The sequence below is a fragment of the Bufo bufo genome, chromosome 4 (assembly GCF_905171765.1).
Source record: "Bufo bufo chromosome 4, aBufBuf1.1, whole genome shotgun sequence".
NCBI lineage: Eukaryota > Metazoa > Chordata > Amphibia > Anura > Bufonidae > Bufo > Bufo bufo.
Window position 1 is genome coordinate 337,974,428 of NC_053392.1, and position 23,316 is coordinate 337,997,743.

At 45.3% G+C, this 23,316-nt stretch overlaps 1 protein-coding gene across 2 annotated transcripts in view; it reads left to right on the forward strand.

Moving 5' to 3' along the window:
* The first annotated feature begins 10,825 nt into the window (after nt 1–10,825).
* Nucleotides 10,826–23,316, forward strand: part of CDC40 (cell division cycle 40) — a 65,217-nt gene continuing 52,726 nt past the window's right edge. Inside the window, exon 1 of one of the 2 annotated variants that reach the window (XM_040428869.1) lies at nt 10,826–11,005. In XM_040428869.1, the coding sequence (XP_040284803.1) occupies nt 10,856–11,005 (150 nt within the window). In that variant the 5' untranslated portion in view covers nt 10,826–10,855. The remainder of the gene's footprint in view (nt 11,006–23,316) is intronic. The other variant, XM_040428870.1, reaches the window with a different exon arrangement.

Below are 23,316 nucleotides of genomic sequence, written 5' to 3' on the forward strand. Positions count from 1 at the left end.
ATGCGATGACCGGAGTGACGTCACCACAGGTCCTTTTCCTGTAAACCACAAAGAAGAAGACAGAAGAGATGCCGGCTGCGTGAGCAAGTGGATTAAGGTGAGTTAAATTATTTTTTTATATTTTTTTAACCCCTCCAGCGCTATTGTACTATGCATTCTGTATTAAGAATGCTATTATTTTCCCTTATAACCATGTTATAAGGGAAAATAATAATGATCGGGTCTCCATCCCGATCGTCACCTAGCAACCGTGCGTGAAAATCGCACCGCATCCGCACTTGCTTGCGGATGCTTGGGATTTTCACTCAGCCCCATTCACTTCTATGGGGCCTGCGTTGCTTGATAAACGCACAATATAGAGCATGCTGCGATTTTCACGCAACGCACAAGTGATGTGTGAAAATCACAGCTCATGTGCACAGCCCCATAGAAGTGAATGGGTCCGGATTCAGTGCGGGTGCAATGCGTTCACCTCCCGCATTGCACCCGCGTGGAAATCTCGCCCGTGTGAACTCAGCCATAGGCCTCATGCACACGACCGTTGTGTGCATTCGTGGCCGTTGTGCACCGTTTTGCAGCCGCATCCGTGATCCGTGTTTCCTGTCCGTCAAAAAAATATGACCTGTCCTATTTTTTTTACGGACAACAGTTCACGGACCCATTCAAGTCAATGGGTCCGTGAAAGAACACGGATGCACACAAGATTGGCATCCGCGTCCGTGATCCGTGGCCGTAGGTTACTTTCATACAGACGGATCCGAAGATCCGTCTGTATGAAAGCTTTTTCAGAGCTGAGTTTTCACTTTGTGAAAACTCTAATCCGACAGTATATTCTAACACAGAGGCGTTCCCATAGTGATGGGGACGCTTCTAGTTAGAATATACTGAGAACTGTGTACATGACTGCCCCCTGCTGCCTGGCAGCACCCGATCTCTTTTAGGGGGCTGTGATCCACACAATTAACCCCTCAGGTGCTGCACCTGAAGGGGTTAATTGTGCATATCATAGCCCCCTATAAGAGATCAGGGGCTGCCAGGCAGCAAGGGGCAGACCCCCCTCCCTCCCCAGTTTTAATTTCATTGTTGGCCAGTGCGCCCCCCCCCCCGCCCCCCCCTTCCTCCCTCTATTGTATTATTTTCATTGGTGGCACAGTGTGCGCCCCCCCGCCACCCCCCCCCTCTATTGTAATATCATTGGTGGCCAGTGTGCAGCCTCCGTCGGCCCCCCTCCCTCCCTTTATTGTAATATCATTGGTGGCCAGCGTGCGCCCCCCCCCGGCCCCCCCTCTATTGTATTAATATCATTCGTGGCCAGTGTGCGGCCTCCCCTCCCCCCCCCCCCGATCATTGGTGGCAAAGGAGAGTTCCGATCGGAGTCCCAGTTTATTCGCTGGGGCTCCGATCGGTAACCATGGCAACAAGGACGCTATTGCAGGCCTGGTTGCCATGGTTACTTAGCAATATTACAATATTAGAAGCATCATACTTACCTGCTGCGCTGTCTGTGACCGGCCGGGAGCTCCTCCTACTGGTAAGTGACAGATCATTAAGCAATGCGCCGCACAGACCTGTCACTTACCAGTAGGAGGAGCTCCCGGCCGGTCACAGACAGCGCAGCAGGTAAGTATGATGCTTCTAATATTGTAATATTGCTAAGTAACCATGGCAACCAGGCCTGCAGTAGCGTCCTGGTTGCCATGGTTACCGATCGGAGCCCCAGCGAATAAACTGGGACTCCGATCGGAACTCTCCGCTGCCACCAATGATCGGGGGGGAGAGGGGAGGCCGCACACTGGCCACCAATGATATTAATACAATAGAGGGGGGCCTGGGGGGGGGCGCACGCTGGCCACCAATGATATTACAATAAAGGGAGGGGGGGGCCGACGGAGGCTGCACACTGGCCACCAATGATATTACAATAGAGGGGGGGGTGGCGGGGGGGCGCATGGACTATGGAGACACTAAAATATGATTATTTTTTTACTTCAAAACTGCTATTATTGTGCTAAAGTGAAAAAAATAAAAAAAGTATGCATATTAGGTATCGCCACGTCCGTAACAAACAGCTCTATAAAAATATCACATGACCTAACCACTCAGGTGAACACCGTAAAAAAATATATACACTGCGTGCAGAATTATTAGGCAAATGAGTATTTTGACCACCTCATCCTCTTTATGCATGTTGTCTTACTCCAAGCTGTATAGGCTCGAAAGCCTACTACCAATTAAGCATATTAGGTGATGTGCATCTCTGTAATGAGAAGGGGTGTGGTCTAATGACATCAACACCCTATATTAGGTGTGCATAATTATTAGGCAACTTCCTTTCCTTTGGCAAAATGGGTCAAAAGAAGGACTTGACAGGCTCAGAAAAGTCAAAAATAGTGAGATATCTTGCAGAGGGATGCCGCACTCTTAAAATTGCAAAGCTTCTGAAGCGTGATCATCGAACAATCAAGCGTTTCATTCAAAATAGTCAACAGGGTCGCAAGAAGCGTGTGGAAAAACCAAGGCGCAAAATAACTGCCCATGAACTGAGAAAAGTCAAGCGTGCAGCTGCCAAGATGCCACTTGCCACCAGTTTGGCCATATTTCAGAGCTGCAACATCACTGGAGTGCCCAAAAGCACAAGGTGTGCAATACTCAGAGACATGGCCAAGGTAAGAAAGGCTGAAAGGCGACCACCACTGAACAAGACACACAAGCTGAAACGTCAAGACTGGGCCAAGAAATATCTCAAGACTGATTTTTCTAAGGTTTTATGGACTGATGAAATGAGAGTGAGTCTTGATGGGCCAGATGGATGGGCCCGTGGCTGGATTGGTAAAGGGCAGAGAGCTCCAGTCCGACTCAGACGCCAGCAAGGTGGAGGTGGAGTACTGGTTTGGGCTGGTATCATCAAAGATGAGCTTGTGGGGCCTTTTCGGGTTGAGGATGGAGTCAAGCTCAACTCCCAGTCCTACTGCCAGTTTCTGGAAGACACCTTCTTCAAGCAGTGGTACAGGAAGAAGTCTGCATCCTTCAAGAAAAACATGATTTTCATGCAGGACAATACTCCATCACACGCGTCCAAGTACTCCACAGCGTGGCTGGCAAGAAAGGGTATAAAAGAAGAAAATCTAATGACATGGCCTCCTTGTTCACCTGATCTGAACTCCATTGAGAACCTGTGGTCCATCATCAAATGTGAGATTTACAAGGAGGGAAAACAGTACACCTCTCTGAACAGTGTCTGGGAGGCTGTGGTTGCTGCTGCACGCAATGTTGATGGTGAACAGATCAAAACACTGACAGAATCCATGGATGGCAGGCTTTTGAGTGGCCTTGCAAAGAAAGGTGGCTATATTGGTCACTGATTTGTTTTTGTTTTGTTTTTGAATGTCAGAAATGTATATTTGTGAATGTTGAGATGTTATATTGGTTTCACTGGTAAAAATAAATAATTGAAATGGGTATATATTTGTTTTTTGTTAAGTTGCCTAATAATTATGCACAGTAATAGTCACCTGCACACACAGATATCCCCCTAAAATAGCTAAAACTAAAAACAAACTGAAAACTACTTCCAAAAATATTCAGCTTTGATATTAATGAGTTTTTTGGGTTCATTGAGAACATGGTTGTTGTTCAATAATAAAATTAATCCTCAAAAATACAACTTGCCTAATAATTCTGCACTCCCTGTATATATATTTTTTTTAAAAGCCATTTTCGTCACATTACATCACAAAAATTGCAACAGCAAGTGATCAAAAAGGCGTATGCCCCCCAAAATAGTACCAGTCAGACCGTCATCTCATCCCGCAAAAAATGAGACCCTACCTATGAGAATCGGTCAAAAAAAAAAAAAAAGCTATGGCTCTCAGACTATGGAGACACTAAAATATGATTATTTTTTGCTTCAAAACTGCTATTATTGGGCTAAAGTGAAAAAAATAAAAAAGTATACATATTAGGTATCGCCACGTCCGTAACAAACAGCTCTATAAAAATATCATATGACCTAACCACTCAGGTGAACACCGTAAAAAAAAAAACTGTGTAAAAAAAAACTATTTTTGTCACTTTACATCACAAAAATTGAAACAGCAAGTGATAAAAAAGGCGTATGCCCCCCAAAATAGTACCAGTCAGACCATCACCTCACCCTGCAAAAAATGAGACCCTACCTGAGAGAATAGGTCGAAAAATAAAAAAGCTATGGCTCTCAAACTATGAGACACTAAAATACAGTATCCTTATTTTGGTTTAAAAAATGCTATTATTGTGTAAAACTTAAATAAATAAGAAAAAGTAGACATATTAGGTATTGCCATGTGCGTTACGCTCTATAAAAAGTCACATGACCTAATCCCTCAGGTAAACGCTGTAAAAATAAAAAAATAAAAACGGTGCCAAAACATCAATTTTTTTGTTACCTTGCCTCACAAAAAACGTAATATAGAGCAATAAAAAATCATATGTACCCCAAAATAGTACCAATAAAACTGGCACCTTATCCCGTAGTTTCCAAAATGTGGTCACTTTTTTGAGTTTCTACTGTAGTGGTGCATCAGGGGGCTTCAAATGGGACATGGTGTCTAAAAACCAGTCTAGCAAAATCTGCCTTCCAAAAACCGTATGGCATTCCTTTCCTTCTGCGCCCTGCCGTGTGCCCGTACAGCGGTTTACGACCACATATGGGGTGTTTCTGTAAACTACAGAATCAGAGCCATAAATATTGAGTTTTGTTTGGCTGTTAACCCTTGCTTTGTAACTGGAAAAAAAATATTAAAATGGAAAATCTGCCAAAAAAGTGAAATTTTGAAATTGTATCTCTATTTTCCATTAATTCTTGTGGAACACCTAAAGGGTTAACAAAGTTTGTAAAATCAGTTTTGAATACTTTGAGGGGTGTAGTTTCTAGAATGGAGTCACTTTTTTAGAGTTTCTACTCTAGGGGTGCATCAGGGGGGTTTCAATTGGGACATGGTGTCAAAAAACCAGTCCAACAAAATCTGCCTTCCAAAAACCGTATGGCATTCCTTTCCTTCTGCGCCCTGCCGTGTGCCCGTACAGCGGTTTACGACCACATATGGGGTGTTTCTGTAAACTACAGAATCAGAGCCATAAATATTGAGTTTTGTTTGGCTGTTAACCCTTGCTTTATAACTGGAAAAAAAATATTAAAATGGAAAATTTGCCAAAAAAGTGACATTTTGAAATTGTATCTCTATTTTCCATTAATTCTTATGAAACACCTAAAGGGTTAACAAAGTTTGTAAAATCAGTTTTGAATACCTTGAGGGGTGTAGTTTGTAGAATGGGGTCATTTTTGGCTGGTTTCTATTATGTAAGCCTCACAAAGTGACTTCAGACCTGAACTGGTCCTTGAAAAGTGGGTTTTTGAAAATTTCTGAAAAATTTCAAGATTTGCTCAGAATCTCAGAATGGCCTGGATAAGTCAAAACGTTTTAAAGTTATCACCACATAAAGTGACACATGTCAGATTTGCTAAAAATGGCCTGGGCAGGAAGGTGAAAACAGGCCCGGGGTTAAAGGGGTTATCCGAGTGATAAAATAAAAAAAACTTATAAAACTCATCAGGATATACATATACATTAGTTAAGCTTGCTTTCTTGAAAAAAAATTAAAAACATACTTATACCTTTGCATAGTTCTGTTATTCATGCTTTGTTTACCTGCTGTAACAACAATGCCTGAGCTCTCCCTCATGATTATTTGTGGGCGTGAATAATCTGACCTTCCCCTCACCCTGCTCTTCACATCTTTATTTAGCATACAAACACAGTCATATGATCATCTCCTAGCTCACACAGGCAGATCTTCCTGTCGCATTGCACATATATATATATATATATATATACACACACACACACAGCAGTATACAGGATAGGAGTATATAGTGTGTGTGTGAATATGAACATATATTTGGAGATATATTTACTTTTAGGTGTCTGGGGGTCATGGAGTAAGGACGTGAGGAAGAAGGCTCTCCGGGAATCCTGTCAGGATGTCCATCCACCACTATATGCACAGCGGGCTTCCCTAAATATCAGCTTGAGGCTCCTTCACCTGTCATCCTCAGTCTGGCTCGGTGATTTGTATGTGTGAGTACCAGGACTCCTGCGCTTTAGTACACACGCGGAGAGATAACACAGACACGGCTACTACCACAGCGCGGGTAAAAGAGTTACAGCCCGACGATCTGTAGAAAAGATCCAGACGTAACAATGTCCGAATCCTAGGCTTTCGGGAAAGGGCAGAAGGATTGGATCCGGCGACCTTCATAGAAAAATGGTTCAAGACCACGTTCCCTGAGGCCGCGTTTTCGGCGACATACGCCGTGGAGAGGGCTCACAGAGTCCCGGCAAGACCTCCTCTCCCAGTTGCTCCTTCCAGACCCCTGCTAGCCAGACTCCTGAACTGGAAGGATAGGGATCTGCTACTTAACCTGGCCAGATCCGCGCAGGACATATCTTACAATAACTCAAGGATTTCACTGTTTCCCGACTTCTCGGCGGAGTTACAGAAAAAGAGATCCATCTTTGTTGCCGTCAAGAGAAAGCTCAGAGAGATGAATATCCAGTACTCCATGTCGTATCCTGCCCGACTTAGGATTGTGGATGGCGGGAAATTCAAATTTTTCAATGATCCGAGGGAAGCTGACGAATGGGTAGCCAGCAGACTGGGACACTGATCCGAATTTTTTTTCTTTTGTATTGTTCGAGACACCCGGACTCTATTTCAACTACCTGATCCAAGCCGACTTGAGGAGGACGCTTACCTGTTTAAAGATGGACTCCGCTTGCAGATGCGTATCCTGGGTATCGTATGAATCCCATGGTCATTTATCCGAGACATGCGGAGTAATCAGTTATTTGTAATGTTTCTATGCTGCATTTGCACTAGTTGATATATGGTTGTTTAATAGCACATGGCACCGGGACTCACCCGGCGAATACCTGCACTGGGATAACATCTAAATACACAGTGCAGGTCCCCGAGTATATGGCCATGATTGAAGCAGGCCTTGAGTCTGTTCAGTATGTTTATGTAATGTTTGTAACGTTAAGTATTCCTATATATGTATGTTTGCTATGGTGGTACTTTAATATTTCCTGGAAAGGGATGGCGCAGATCTAGTAAGGGTTGCAAAGATTCCCTGGGTGGCAGGGAGGACCGTGTCGACTTATATGCCGACGACCTGATCCTTTTTATGGATAGGGCGGATCATTCGCTGCCCAGAGCGATTGAACTAATTGAAACCTTCGGCCGCTTTTCTGGACTGCATATCAACTGGTCCAAGTCGGCTCTGATGCCCCTTAACCTGCAGGTTGGCCTACGACATACTGTAATCTCCCAGTGGTAGACCGGTTTAAATACCTAGGAATCATAATAACCCGAGACCCTCCCTTAGCATATACTTTGAACACTGAGCCTCTAGCCTCTACATTTCCTAAGAAATTTGCGGCATGGCAATCCCTCCCCATCTCAATGATGGGTCGTCTGAACCTCATAAAGATGGTTCTCCTGCCTAAGGCTCTGTATGTACTGGAGCATGCTAGCACGACCGTCCCGAGACGGTTCTTTGACCACCTCCACTCCATGATGTCGACCTTCATTTGGGGAAAGGCTAGAAGGAAATTGGCGCTCCGTACTTTACAGAGGCCCAAACTACAGGGGGGCACTCCCGGACTTATTCCTGTATTTCCTAGCGGGTCAGTTACGTTACCTCACGACCTGGGTATCCTCGCAATCTCTCCCCAATGCAGAATTTTATCTGCAGTATTTTCTGCAGATCCATTCCTTACGGCCAGTACTGGAATATATTAGTCTGTTCCATGGACGGGCCCTTCTATTACATAGATTGGCTCACCAGGTATGGGAAGCAGCTAAGCTCAAGTCCTATAAAGACCTGTCAGACGCAATACCCCTGTGGGAGTACCCTATGTTTCGGCATTGGAGTCGACATGATGGAGCTGCATTGTGGAAGGAACATGGGGTACAGACCCTAGGTGACTTATATGAGGAAGGATCTATGAGGTCCTTTTCTCAACTTCAAGGAAAATTTGAGATTCCGAGACATATGTTCTTCAGATACCTCCAGATTAGACATGCCCTCTCTGTACAGTTTGGTAGGGGTACCAGAAAGATTTCCAATTATCCATTAATTGGAGTGCTGTCCAAACAGGGCCCTAGAGGCCTCATATCGGCTATCTATACATACCTCATAAATGCTAAAATGAACATATCCCCTCTGATTGCAGAAGACAAATGGAGGGAATGTATCCCTTCCCTCTCAGAGACAGAATGGGCTGAGGCCCTCGCAGCTCCTACAAGAGTTTCTCCCTCAGTTAATAACAAGATGGTACAGCTGCATATTCTTCACAGGAGTTACCTTACCCCTAACAGGTTATTCAGAATGGGTAGAATGGAGAATAGTAACTGCCTCAGATGTCACCAGGCCAATGCCAACTTCTGGCACATGATTTGGGAATGTAGACATATACAAAGATTTTGGCGAGATGTGACATCATTCCTGTCAGATCTTGTGCCAGGAACTGTCTTTGTCCCAAGACATGTTTGCTGGGAATTGTAGACGACGAGCAGTGGTCTCATCACCATAGGATATTTTTGGAGGAAACCTTATTCCTTGCTAGGAAGTCAATAGCGCTTAGATGGATGGCCGATAGGAGGCCTAATCTAAACCAATGGAAACAGATAGTAAACCAGATCATACCGCTGGAAAAAGTAGTATACATACATAAGGGGGTGCCCTCAGAAATTTCAGAAAGTGGGGGAGTGGTGTACGTCCACTAATACGTTAAATACTTGCTGATGCCCCATATATGTATGCCTTGAATGGAGATATGGAATACTATTGTAACCACTTAAGAAAGGGCCCCTGAGATGCCACGTGTAATGATGATCGGGAAATGTTCTAATACTTGGCAGAGACCCTGCTGCGCACAGGGAAAAACCATTAAGAACCATGTACCACGTGTTGTTTTCTTTTTGTTTTATGTCGTTATGTGTTTTGATTTTTCTTTCTCATTTGCTGATGTGACATAAGTCATGTACTTTACTATTGCACCATTATACTCCAATAAAACGAGTTTAAAAAAAAAAGAGTTACAGCCTGAACAGACTCCCTTAGGGCATGAGGTCCCCTCAGAAATAGCTCTATTCGTGCTCCATTGCGGGCATACACTGAGGTTGGGGTGGCGCTATGCAGGGAGGTGGAAGCGTAAGCATAGTGGAGTAAGAAGCTGGCGGCCATCTTCTGTACTTTTGGGGGCCTTTTGGGTCCGACCATCCAAGCAGTATCTGACAGGACTGCTGTTGTTTTGACATGACTGCCGGCACTAGTAGGAATCGCGCATACGCGATCCTTCACAGGAGCCTGGCCGGCAGCAAGGTGCAGAGAGAGGGGGGTGGGCATACAGGCTCTGACATCTCGTGTACAGAGCAGGGCCACTCCCTCAGGCTGGGATAAGTCTGTACACAAAACGTCACCACAGGAGCCTGGCGGATGACATCGGTGGTCACTTGACCCGCAGCAGCGCTGAAGAAACCTGATGATATCGCTGAAAACACTACATTACAAAAGTATAATGTGGTATGTTATAAGGCACATTGTAAGAAATATTTATAACTCAGATAACTCCTTTAAGGGGTTGCCTTATCTCAATGGGGGCATATCCCAGTGATATACACCCATTGTCTGAGATGAGACAACCCCTTTCGCTCCCTGCACCCTGCCGATTATCTGCTTAGGTACCTGGTTACTTGTACTTAAAAAACAAATTCTCATTCAAAAGTTTTATTTATTTTAAGATAATAAATAGATACAAAATGGAAAAAGAGTAAATAACTGTAATAAAAGCATCCAACAGAATTGATTGGAATGAATCAATATAGCATTCAGCATGGAGAGAAAGGTACTCCCAATAAGGGCTGAAACGATTACTTGATTGAATCGAGTAATTCGACACGAAAAAAATCCTCGATGCTAATTTTTTGTTTGTGTCATGTGACCACGGAGCGTGAGTGAAGCGCTTGCTTGCTCATATTGCTCGTATTACTCACCTCTCTGTGATCACCCGCTGGCCCGCACCATGCTGCACTTTCCTCCTGACACCTCGTCAGGACATAGAGCACGTAAGCGTGCACTATGACCTGACGCTGTGCGACGTCAGGACGACAGCGCAGTGCGCGGAGAAGATGGACAAGCTGTGGAGCGACGCCCCTACAGGCGAGGTAAGTATTTTATTTCACTGGCGCTAGGGACATGGCTAGGAGGGGCAGCTGGTGGCAAATGAGGACGCAGCTAATGGCACTGGAGGGGCAGCTGATGGCACTAGGGGGGAGCCTGATGGAATGGGGGAATTGTTGGATTAATCGATAGAATACTCAATTACAAAAATAGTCAATAGCTGCAGCCCTACTCCCAATGTACGCCTTATTTTGGTCACATGTGAACGTAACTTTACTTGACATAATAGAGATATGTGTGCACATTATTACAGCACATGGTGACATTAATATAATAGCAGTATTATTTTGGCCATAAGAATACTGAAATCGATTGGCAGGAAGCCAGTTGTTGGAACAGGAGGAAGTAAAAGAAAAGTCGCCGACATGTGTTCTCTATAGCCTTCCTAGCAGCATTTCTAATGACTTATTACAGCAGCAGCCAAGACATAGCCGTGTCTTAGGAGCAGAGCATTTTTTTTAACAACCAACTTTATTAACACAACAGCAGCCGACAATCAGCTTCCGGGTGGAGGTCCTCCCGTCACGCCTTGCGCCGGCGAACACTGGATGACGACTTTCCGTCGGTAACATGGCGGCTGGAGCATCCCTGGTGTCTTATAGCAGTGGGTCTGAGGGTGAAAGTGAAGAGGCCGAGCAAGCGACCACCCATTTACAGCCTTTACCCCCCAGTTCTGGAAGCATCTGTGCGGTGAACTCGGCGCCTGAGGTGGCAGTGAAGGTGAGATATTACGTCCCTTAACCCTTTCACGTCCCAGCTGCTCTAGAAATGGTATATGCGGTCATTGCTGTCTCTTCCCTCATGCTGCTAGGAGATATCTAAGAACCAACTGAGGAGCCTCGGAGATGGTAGGTCAGGGCTAATGGTGTGGGACTACATGTGCCAGCACACCCACTGCAGTGGGCAGAACAGAGGAAGATGACTAGATAATTGGTCCCCTGCTTGCTTCGTGGACATTTTGTGCAGTGGTGCATACATGCTTTATGGATGCAAGTGACTTTTCAACCTGCTTATCTGAAGGGGTGCAAAGAGTTGGACCCCCACTGGTCTGATACTGGTGACCATCCATATAACGAAGTGCCAATACCCCTTTAAAAGAGTTGTCCCATTCCAGTGACGTATCCCCCTAGCCACGGTGAGGCTCGCAGATTATGGGAATAGTGCACACTAACTAGGCTACTTTCACACTAGCGTTTCTTTTTACGGTATTGAGTTCCGTCATAGGGTCTCAATACTGGGGAAAAAACGCTTCCATTTTGTCCCCCATTCATTGACATAACGTAACTAAACAGAACGGAATTCTCCAAAATGCGTTCCGTTCCCATACCGGAGAGCTTTCCGTCCTGGGATGCAGAGCAAAACGAACCACAATGCAAGTCAATGGAGGACGGATCTGTTTTCTCCGACACAATAGAAAACGGATCCCTCCCCCATTGACTTTCAATGGAGTTTGACGGATCCGTCTTGGGTATGTTACAGATAATACAACCATCTGCATCAGTTCTGAACGGATCCGGTTGTGTTATCAGTAACGGAAGCGTTTTTGCTGAACCCCGCCGGATCCAGGAAAAATGCTAGTATGAAAGTAGCCTCAGATAGACAGGGGCAGTGCATATCCGTGACCTCCATTCACATGAGGGGTACAGGACTCACAGTTTACATCTGTCAGATTCGGATGGTACAGTAGAGGGCTCGTACACCTCTGTAGAACCTGCATTTATAGCTCTGTACTAAATGGAGCAGTAATATGGTTGTTTGCATGGGCTCAGAGGGTGATCATTAGGTGTAAAGTTCCCTAAAAAAAAACTACAGGGCTGTAACTGCCTTTGTAGCACATTAATCCTTTCGCTGCCAAAGACCTGTATTATACATCCTTGTGGGGTAGCACTTTAGTAGCTAAGGACTAGGAGATGTGCTAGACATGAGGTTATACAGCGCTCAGATGCTTTACTGGTGCACGGGTATGGTCCTACTCCGAACCTCGTATTTCAATAACACTTGGCACTCAGATGCAGTGAAATATGGTTATTTATTACAGCCGTCCACAGAACAAGTGGACCTTCTTCAGGCGCAGATTGCAGCAGCAGGAAAGACCTAAAGTGGGAGAGTGCAGCCAGGTAGCATGGTGTACTGCAGGAGAAAGTGCTGCATCTCATTTTTTATGTATATTACCATTATAAGGGTTTTCTGAGTTATGTAAAAAAATTAATTTTATAAATAAAAAAACTGTCCCTCTGCAAAGGGAATGAATAAAAGCTGCAGTGAGTGGAATGTCTGACTGCTGGGATACTCAGCAGCATGTTATATGTGTAGGACTACAAGTCCCAGCTGTACAATGACACTGCTGATACACACAGGATCTTCCCCCTACCTGTTCTTGTCCAGTGGTCTGCAGAACTCTTCCAGTCTGTCAGCTCTGTGTTTGTAGGGTAAGAAGGGAAAATCCTGTGCCCAGCATTTGTCTCTTCACTGCATGGAGAAGAGGAGGCCCTGCAGCTGCTCAGCTGAGCCTCCAGCCCTGAGTCTGTGGTGCTGATGGTAGAATGGGTTAAACTTTGCAAAGAATCAAGTGAATCCAATAGAAAACCACTGACTTGCATTGTGTGTAATGCTGGATCCGTTTTGCTCTGCATCCCATGCCGGACAGTAAAACGCTACTTGCAGCAGTTTTGTGTCCAGTATGGGAATGCAGAATGCATTCTGGTGTGATCCTTTCTGTTTGGGGACAAAACAGAACAATTTTTCTCCAGTATTGAGGTCCTCTGCCGGATCTCAATACTGGAAAAGTAAAACGCAGATGTGAAACAGGTCTAACACAAGTCGGACAGTCCCCCGCTGTGCTCCACTGTCCCTAACTTGTGTGAACTAACAATATAAATTGATACAATTACAAATATCAACTATATTTCAATCAGAATGTTTGTATGAACTTGTTTAACCATTAGAGCACTTCACACGCTCAGTCCCGTTCACTTCAGTGTGCCATATGACAGCTGATTGGCGGGGGTCCGATCAGATGCTGATCTATCCAATGGATAGATCATTAGTAAGGAAAAGGCACAGAACTCCATTAATAGTATCTCTACACATATTTTAACTTATTTATTACTCTTTTTAACATATAATATGAATTTACCTTCTATTAAACGGCATCTGTCAGCAGATTTGTTTCAATGAAACTGGCTGACCTGTTACATGTGCACCTGGCAGCTGAAGACATCTGTGTTGGTCCCATGTTCATATGTAACCGCATTGCTGAGAAATTCTATTTTAATATGAGCAACAGAGGCGTTGCTGTTACTCCTAGAGGCTCAGCTTTCTCTGCGGGTATAGGTATGTATATACCAACAGAGTGTACTACAGTTTCAAAAGGATTAAATATATATTTCTTTTGACAGGGGAGTAGTGACCCCTAAACAGAGCATTTACTAGTGATACAATACTGTCAGTAGACTAGACGGTTCGAGGATCACACCAAAAAAGGACAGGGTCTGAAGAAAGGGCAGGGCAGACACAATGCTTACCCTAAAAGCCCTAATAACTGCTCAGCCCAGGGTGACCCCCTTCATGGTGGGGGTTCCCTGTCCCCGAACCTAAGACTGTCGAATCCCTAGATTGACCCTAGCCAGGGAAAAATATTAGGTATGCATAGACAGTAAAGAAGATATATCGGAAGTGGAAGGTGGTTTAAATGAATGGGGTCACCACCTGCCCTCTCCGAGGATCAAATACAAATGTTACAAATACAGTATGAGAGTGGAAGGGGGTCTAGATTCTAGGGAGATCACCATTCCTCTCAAATATACAATACGCACGTTTTAAAATATGCAACGTGCGTATTGTATATTTGAGAGGAAGAGGCTGCACGATCAAGTGGACTAAGGTGAGTTTAATTATTTTTTTATTTACTATTCACTTTAATGGGTCCGCGATCCAGCAGTTCCGCAAAAAGATAGGACATGTTCTATCTTTTTGCGGAACGGAAGTACGGGACGAAACCCCACGGAAGCACTCCGTAGTGCTTCCATAGGGTTCCGTACCGCACCATTCCGCATCTCCGGATTTGCGGACCCATTGAAGTGAATAGGCCCGCATCTGTGATGCGGAATGCACACGGAACAGTGCCCGTGTATTGCGGATCCACAAATGCGGTCCACAATACGGCAACGGGACACCTATGGTAGTGTGCAGGAGGCCTTAGAATAATGCTGTGAAAATTTAAATTTCCTATGTGTAGTTTTAGCTCACAATTTCCATATCATCACCACGACGGCCATACAAGGAGATTGACCCCTGACCTCTGTAGGGGCAGGAAGCAGAGAAAGGTTTAAATGTTCCCCTCCCACCACCAAACACCAGTGTTTCCTGGACAGGGGCGGAGAAAGGTCTCCGCGGGCAGCCGCCGTGGAGATGAAGGCAGAAGTGGTATGGAGTCGCGTACCTGCTTTTGCGGGCCCCCCCTGTCTGCCCGCGGTCTCGTACTAACGCCGAACGGGGGGGGGGGGGGGGGGGGGTAGGGAGAGACTCGCCTCCGGTTGATCTGGGGCCTGCTGGTTCATCGAAACCATGCCGGCTTGTGCTCCCAGCTCCGTGCGGCGCTATACAAATTCGTCACTTCCGGGTAGCCGGACGTTTCCGGAAGTGACGCGGACGGAGGGGGCCGGCTTCAGAGGGCGGGAAGATTCAAATGGATTCTCCTGCCGGCAGCGTCATGCGGTGAGTACCTAACTGATTTCGGCTGTACTACAGGATGTCTGCTTCTGAACACACCGAGACCTCTACTCTACCGTCCGTAAGTTCCCCATAGGGGAGAGTTTTTCTTCCTCTCTCACCGGGGCACATTTTAATGGGGTTTTCTCTCTTGGTTTTCCAGACTGCAAATGAACCTCTGAGAAAACCCAAGAAGTCATTGAAGTGTATCTCATGCCTCAAACGACTTCCTGATGATTACCCTAAGAAACTGTGCAGGGTCTGCATTACTAAGATTGTCCGGGAGGAACAACCGTCCCTCATGGACGAGATTAAGTCCATGATGCAGGAAGAAATTAAATCCTCTTTTGCGGTTTTTTCCTCTCTTCAAACAGTGAAGCCTGTGGTTTCAGAGCCCCCCGCTAAACGCCACAAATCGGACGATGATGTCTCATCCGACTCTGAGGTTTATGGGGGGGAAATTTTATTTTTCCTCTGAGGATATGCCCGAGCTGTTAAAAGCCGCCAGAGCTACTATGGGAGTAGAGGAGGTTCCCTCTACGCCGTCAGTACAAGATGAGATGTTTGGAGGTCTCAGGGTAAAGAAATCCAGAGTCTTCCCTATTAACGAGAACATCAAGGGGATGATTTTGGATGAATGGGCAGATCCGGAGAAACGGCTAGGCGTCGCCAGATCCTTCCAAAACCGGCTTCTCTTTGATCAGGAAGAAGCTAGGACATTTAATACCATCCCTAAGATTGACGCCCAGGTAGCTAGGGTCAATAAGAAAACCAGCCTACCATTTGAGGATGCTTCTCAACTCAGAGATCCACTGGATAGAAAGGCTGACGGCCTGCTGAGGAGATCCTGGGAAGCGGCCATGCTCACGCTTAAGTCAAACATAGCAGCCACTTCCGTGGCCAGATCTATGTTCATCTGGCTCTCTGAGTTAGAGAATAGGGCCTCCGACGATTCCTCTACAAATGAAATCATGAGCACCATTCCCCTGTTAAAATCCGCTACAGCTTTTTTGGCAGACGCTTCCGCGGAGTCAGTGCGTTTTTCAGCAAAAGATGCGGGTCTGTCCAATGCAGCTCGCCGTGCCTTGTGGGTTAAGTGCTGGTCGGGGGACAAAGTATCTAAATCCAGATTATGTGGCATCCCTTTCTCTGGAGAATACGTTTTCGGACCTGAACTAGAGAAAATCCTAGAGAGGGCCTCAGATAAAAAGAAGGGTTTTCCGGAGGAGAAGGTCTATAAAAGGAAGTATCCCTTTCGTGCCCCTTCCAACCAATGTAGTCAATACACGGGGAAGGGCAAGTCGGGCCGTTTCAGTTACCCCAAAGGGGGGAGAGGTAGGGCTCCCGCTTCTGCTCCCCAGAAAGGAAATGGAAACCAGTGACATCCGGGTGGGGGGGAGATTGAGGATGTTTTTTCCCCGCTGGGAGGAAATATCCTCAAACTCCTTGGCTCTGAGGATTGTAGGGTCTGGTTACAGAATACAATTCTTGGACCCTCCCCCAAAGAGGTTTTTGGTCACCAAGGTTGCGGTCCCAGACTTCAATCATCCCATTTACGTGGGCATCCGGGAATTACTCGCAAAGGGGGTAGTGGTGAAAGTACCTCTATCCGAACAGGGAGGGGGTTTCTATTCCAACCTCTTCCTAGTGAAGAAGAAGGAGGGATCCTACCGCACAATTATAAACTTAAAGCGCCTGAACAGATACATTACTTATCAAAAATTCAGGATGGAGACCCTAAGATCTATAGTCCCTTTGCTCCAAAGCAATTCAGTAATGTGCTCGGTCGATCTGACCGACGCCTATTATCATGTACCAATACATCCCAGCTCTCAACGGTTCTTAAGGTTCGCGGTCAGAGACCATCACGGCAGAATCCTTCATTACCAATTCACCTCTCTCCCCTTCGGCATATCATCAGCCCCTCGAGTTTTTACAAAGCTAATGATCGAGGTAGTGGCTTATCTAAGAAAAAAAGGTCTGACAGTCTTTCCGTACTTGGACAATTTTCTGATTTCAAACAGTTCCGCTACTCTCCTGCTGAGAGATCTAGGTTTCTTCCGTCAAACTCTAGAAAGCCTGGGCTGGTTGATCAACATAAAAAAATCTCAGTTAGATCCGACAACGAAGATCCAGTTTCTGGGGGTTATTCTGGATTCTCAGAAACAGATAACCTGCTTACCTCAGAGCAAGATACGGGACATCCAAAGGAAGATCTCCATCTTCAACTCAAAGAATCTCTGTTCCATCAGGGACTCAATGAGTCTACTGGGGATCCTTACATCCTGCATACCATCCGTTCAGTGGTGTCAGATCCATTTTCGAACCCTACAGATGTGGATACTCAGGGTTTGGGACAGAAGAGAATCTTCTTTAGACCAAAGGGTGATCATCCCTCAGAGGATAAAGACCTCCCTTCTTTGGTGGAAGGACAGGCTAAAGATCTCCAAGGGGGTGCAGTGGTCAAGAAACCCCTATGCCCAGATTACCACAGATGCAAGCCAGTACGGTTGGGGAGCAAAGGTCGGAGAAGTTTATTACCAGGGAGTCTGGCCCAGATCTGTCAGCCTCCAGTCATCAAACCTTCGAGAACTAAGGGCAGTCTGGAAGACTCTAAGACAAGCAAAAGTTCATCTTCAGGGCCATCATGTAAGAGTCCTGTCAGACAACTCGACAGTGATCAGGTATTTAAACCATCAGGGAGGCACAGGTTCGTGCAGCCTGCTGGAATTGTCGGCAAGAATATTCGCCTGGGCCGAAGCGAACGTCCGGTCAGTATCCGCAGTCCACCTGAAGGGGTCCCTAAATGTGGAAGCAGACTACCTAAGCCGGGCAAGAATAGATCACTCGGAATGGTCCTTAAACGAGGAGGTCTTCCTGATGATAGTGGACAGGTGGGGGAGACCTACAATAGATCTCTTTGCCACTCGAGCAAACTCAAAATTACCAGTTTTCTGTTCCCTACATCCCAGAGACAGCCCGAGTTTCCTGGACGCTTTCTCTCTCAGATGGAACCGAGGTCTCCATTACGCTTTCCCTCCTCTTCCATTAATACCGAGGGTGGTACAGAAGATCATACAGGACGGTACTTCAGTCATTCTGGTGACACCCTACTGGCCAAAGAGGAACTGGTTCCCAATCCTGTGGAACCTTGCCAGCGAAGGTCCTTGGATTCTACCAAAAAGACGAGACATCCTTCATCAGGGTCCGATCCTACACCCGGACCCGGACTTCCTCAACTTAGCAGCCTGGATCCTGAGACCCAGATCCTAAAGCGTCAGGGTCTATCAGAGGCGGTAATTTCAACTCTAAAGGCTTCCAAAAAGAAGGTGACCTTTTCAATTTTACCTAAAGATCTGGAAGCGTTTCTGCTCATGGTCAGGTTTGCCTTCACCGAATACCTCATCCCCAAACATCCAGATGATTCTGGATTTCCTACAAAGAGGTTTCGAGATGGGATTAAGACCATCCACACTCAGGGTACAAGTATCAGCCCTTAGTTGCTTTTACGACACCGAGCTGGCAGGCCATAGGTGGATAAAACGCTTCATGAAGGCAACAACAAGACTACGTCCGACCCTAAAGTCTCATGTAGCTTCCTGGGATCTAGATATCGTCCTTAGGGGGCTATCGCATCCTCCATTTGAACCTCTGAGTGACTGCTCTTTGAAACACAGATCCTACAAGACTGCATTCCTGGTTGCCATCACCTCAGCCAGGAGAATAAGTGAACTACAGGCCCTTTCAATTACAGAGCCTTACCTACAGGTCCTGGATGACAGGATAGTCCTATAACTAGACCCGTGTTTTCTACCAAAGGTGGTCTCGAAATTTCATAAGGACCAGGAGATCACCCTCCCTTCCTTGTTTAATAACCCATCTAACGATTGGGAATCTACCCTTCATTCACTTGATGTCAGACGGGCAGTACTGGATTATTTAGAGACCACTAAAGACTTTAGGAAGTCAGATTGCCTCTTTGTTCAGTTTGGAGGAAGAAACAAGGGTCAGAAAGTTTCCAAGTCCTCCATTGCTAGATGGATCAAAGCTACCATCACCTCCTGTTATTCCCTACAGAATCTTTCTTGCCCTGGCGATATCAAAGCCCACTCTACCAGGGCAATGTCTTCTTCTCAGGCAGAAAGAGCGGGTGTCTCCCTAGAGGAGATCTGTAGGGCAGCCACTTGGTCCAGTATCCATACTTTTGCCAAACATTATAGGTTGGATCTTTTTAAAAAGACTGACATGGCCTTCGGACAAGGGGTTCTTCAGTCTGTGTCCCGCCCATAGATTCATATTTGATATACCTCCTTGTATGGCCGTCGTGGTGATGATATGGAAAGCCGGAATTAGTACTTACCGGTAATTCATTTTCCATGAGATCACCACGACGGCCCGTATTTCCCTCCCTATTGTTACCCGGGGGTTGATATGATGAAATATCTTCTCCTGTTTATTTATTTTTTCACGTGTGTAGCCACCACCCTTTACTCTGATATTTTGGAAGCACTGGTGTTTGGTGGTGGGAGGGGAACATTTAAACCTTTCTCTGCTTCCTGCCCCTACAGAGGTCAGGGGTCAATCTCCTTGTATGGCCGTCGTGGTGATCTCATGGAAAATGAATTACCGGTAAGTACTAATTCCGGCTTTTTTTTTCATTTTTGCAAATGATGTTGGTGAAAAAGCATCCCATAAATCGTTACCCAATTTTTGCAGGGTAATATAGTAACCTATGTGTGGTTAGAAACGGTAGGGCTCAGAAGGGAAGGAGCACGATTTGACTTTTGGAGGACACATTTTTCTAGCATGAGTTTGGGTGCCATGTCACATTTGAAGAGGCCCCGAGGTAACTCATACGGTGGAAACCCCCAATAAATGACCTCATTTTGTTAATTGTCCCCCTCAAGGAATTTATCTAGGGTTATAATGAGGATTCTCTGACCCCCAGTTTTTTCAGAGGCCATATTAACATTAGACCGTTAAATAAGAAAAATAGTACATTGCTTTAGCCCCTAAGCAAATAGTGCAGATTTTGGTGCTGACTTGTGGCAGATTGCATTGCAAAGTCAAAACCTAGTGTAAAAATCTCTTTATTAAAAGCAATAATTAGAAAAAGCTGAAAAAATTGGTTGGACAAAGGTGCACATGACCTGAAGTCGTTCTCAAAAGGCTAAGTCCTGAGGAGCTTGTGTATGACAGATTCGAAGAGCAGCATCATGCATTAGACATAAACCTGGGTTCAGTATTGTACCACACTGTGAACGTATACCCTATCCACAGGATTGGAGCAGTGGGGTTTGACCACTATGGTCCCTGTATGAGTGGCCGGTCAGTGGTGCACATTGCCGCCCCTTTTATTCTCTATGGGAGTGCTGTGCTCGGCTGTCTCCAGCAGATGTAGAGCGTCCAGCCTGTCTCTCCATTCAATGCCTTATCTGTCATGAGGGGAAAAAGACACACAAGTCACTTCAATATCCAAAGAAAAAAATAAGTTATAACCGTCATGCACGGAAAAGTACTAAAATAGTTTTTAGTAATATAGCTCTAAATTTTAGTTGTTTACATCTGCATTGGAGGCACTAATGTGAAAATGGCCTAACATATTTATTTTTTTCTTTGAAAATCACTTCAACAGTTTTGCATCAAACAAATCTTACATAGCATTTATAGCACCTTCACGGTTCAGTTATAGAGAATAACCTCTTTTTGTTTTTATTTTTCTCCCAATAAAGGGTTATTCCCATCTTGGACCTAAGGGGCATAGCCACCTCTGGGACCTTCTCCTATACTTAGAACAGAGCCCACAAAGTGCCGGACAGTGCACCGCACAAGCTCGGCCACCGCCCCATTCACTTCTGTGGGGCTTACGGAAATAGCCGAGCCAGGCGTTCCCATAGGAATGAATGGAGGGCGGCAATGTATGCGCAGTATGCCCTCCGGCACTTTGTGGTCTCTGTTCTAAGTACAAGTAGGGGTCCTAGAGGTAGGACCCACACCTGTCAGACACTACAATATGCCCCCATTGTTCAAGATGGGTAAAATTAAGGGCCATTCACATGACGTCTTTTGCAAGCAGGATTTGGCACGGATTCTGTTCCAAAAAGCTGTCGAGTGGGAATGCTTGCCATTGTTTTCAGTGGGAGGCACAGTGTATGGCCGTGACTGCACCAAAAAAGCACAAGCAGTGGGAAGCTGTTTCCGTGCAACTGCCTGGCAGTTTTTTGGCATGGAATCCATGCTACATTTTACCTGCTACCTACTAAAGACAAATTTGTTTCTGAAGCCTTAGGGTGAAATCGGACACAGTTTTTTTTTTTTTTTTGGAACCAAGTCCAAATAGAAGAGAAAATACAAAAGAAATAAGCATGTTTGATTGCACATGTGGATGTCTCTTCTTTTCCGATGGTAGTTTAACCAGTCAGTTCTTTAACCAGCTGGTCGGTGGAGGTGCTGGGTGTCAGTCCCCTGCTGATCTGATATTGATGACTATCCTAGGGATAAAAAAACAGTGAAAAAAGTGCATCACCATGTCCATAACGACTGGCATTACACAATTATCATGTAATTTATCCCACACGATGAACGCCGTAAAAAATTTTTTGCTAGAAGTGCAGTTTTTTTTTTTTTTTTTGCTTATTGCCACCAAAAAAATGATACCAAGGAAAACTACAATTCGTCTTACACAAATCAAGTCCTCACGCTGTTCCATAGATACAAAAATAAAAAGTTATGGGTTTTGGAATGCAACGATGCAAACACACTTTATTTTTTAAATAGGTTTTATTGTGCAAAAGTTGTAAAACACAATTGCTTGGTTATTAAGGCCCAAACAGGCTGGTCACCAGGGGGTTAAAGTTGGCGATCGTTTTGATAGTTTGGATAAATACCGTTTTGGAAGTATTTCTCCAACTTGTTACAGAAAATGCTCTTTTTGATGGAACAGTGGAATTTTAATTTGTCACCTTGGAAACCTGCTGCTGAGTTAAAAGCCGCTCTCCCACGCACAGCAGTTAACAGCTTTTCAGTTTGTTGAGGCTGATAATTCAGTGCCTTGTGGTACATCTATTGTAAACCTGACGTGATGGGGGGGGGGGGGAGAGATCTATTACCATTGTCCACCTCTCCGACAGGACTGGTCAATGTACATGCCTCCTTTGTGTGGATGACCCTAACCGGATTAATCTTAGTTCCAGGCTGTTATATTGTGACATTGCGTCTGCCGTTTCCTACCAATATGTACCATTGCTGAGCGGAAGCATCATTCCTTACTCTGATATGATGGAGGACACTGTCTGCATCTTGACATGTACACGTCCTGGTTATTACAAGCTGTTGGGTGGAAATTTCTTCTGGCTTTTCAATATTCAGTGGCGGAGATTTATCAGAAGTAGTGCAAAAGACAAAGAATCTTGCTGGAATCTTGACACACATAATTTTTTATTTATTTTTTTGGGTCTAAGGCTAGTTTCCAGGAAATGCTCCACGTGACAGCATTATTTCTAGACCTGAATGCTGCTCTTCTGACACGGACTCGGGAAATTATAATGGTAGATTGTAAGCCCTCACGGGCAGGGCCCTCTCTCCTTCTGTACCAGTCTGTAACTCGTCTTGTTCCTGCTTAGTGCACTTGTCTGTATTATGTATGTGCACCGCTTATCATATGTACAGCGCTATGGAATGAATGGCGCTTTAATAATAAATAATAATTTATAATGCAGAGCGTTTCTGCCCGATCTCCGCTGTAATGAATTGTACTGACAGCTTTATATGAGTACAATTCAGTACAGCGGGGTCGGGCAGGAACTCCCAGGATTATAAATCATTATAATGTCCCAAGTCCGTGTCAGAAGAGCAGCTTTCAGGTCGGTAAATAATGCTCTCACAGGAGGAGCTTATTTACCAGAATAAACACGCCCGTCTGAAACTAGCCCTAGATATTTGACATAGCCTTAGGTCATCAGTATTAGCTGATCAGTGGGCTGTCGGATCCCTCCCGCTCTGTTTTGGGTAGTTGTCGGGTACTGGAAGCGATACAGTAGGCAGAGCTGGAAGCAGAAGGCTTTGTCTATCTTGTAGTTTCCAGAGCTGGCATACTGCATTCAAGTGAATGGGAGCTGAGCCGCAGTACCCCGGCGCAACCACTACACAGTGGACTGGAGCATTCTGCCTCCAGCTCCATCCATTGTATAGTTTCTGGCATGGGTGGCTGCCCGAAAGATCTGATCAATGAGCATGTTGGACCTTTTACTGACCTGATACTAATGACCTCATGTGAAGATAGGTCTACAGTATGTAAGTCCCATAAAACCCCTTTTTAAGTG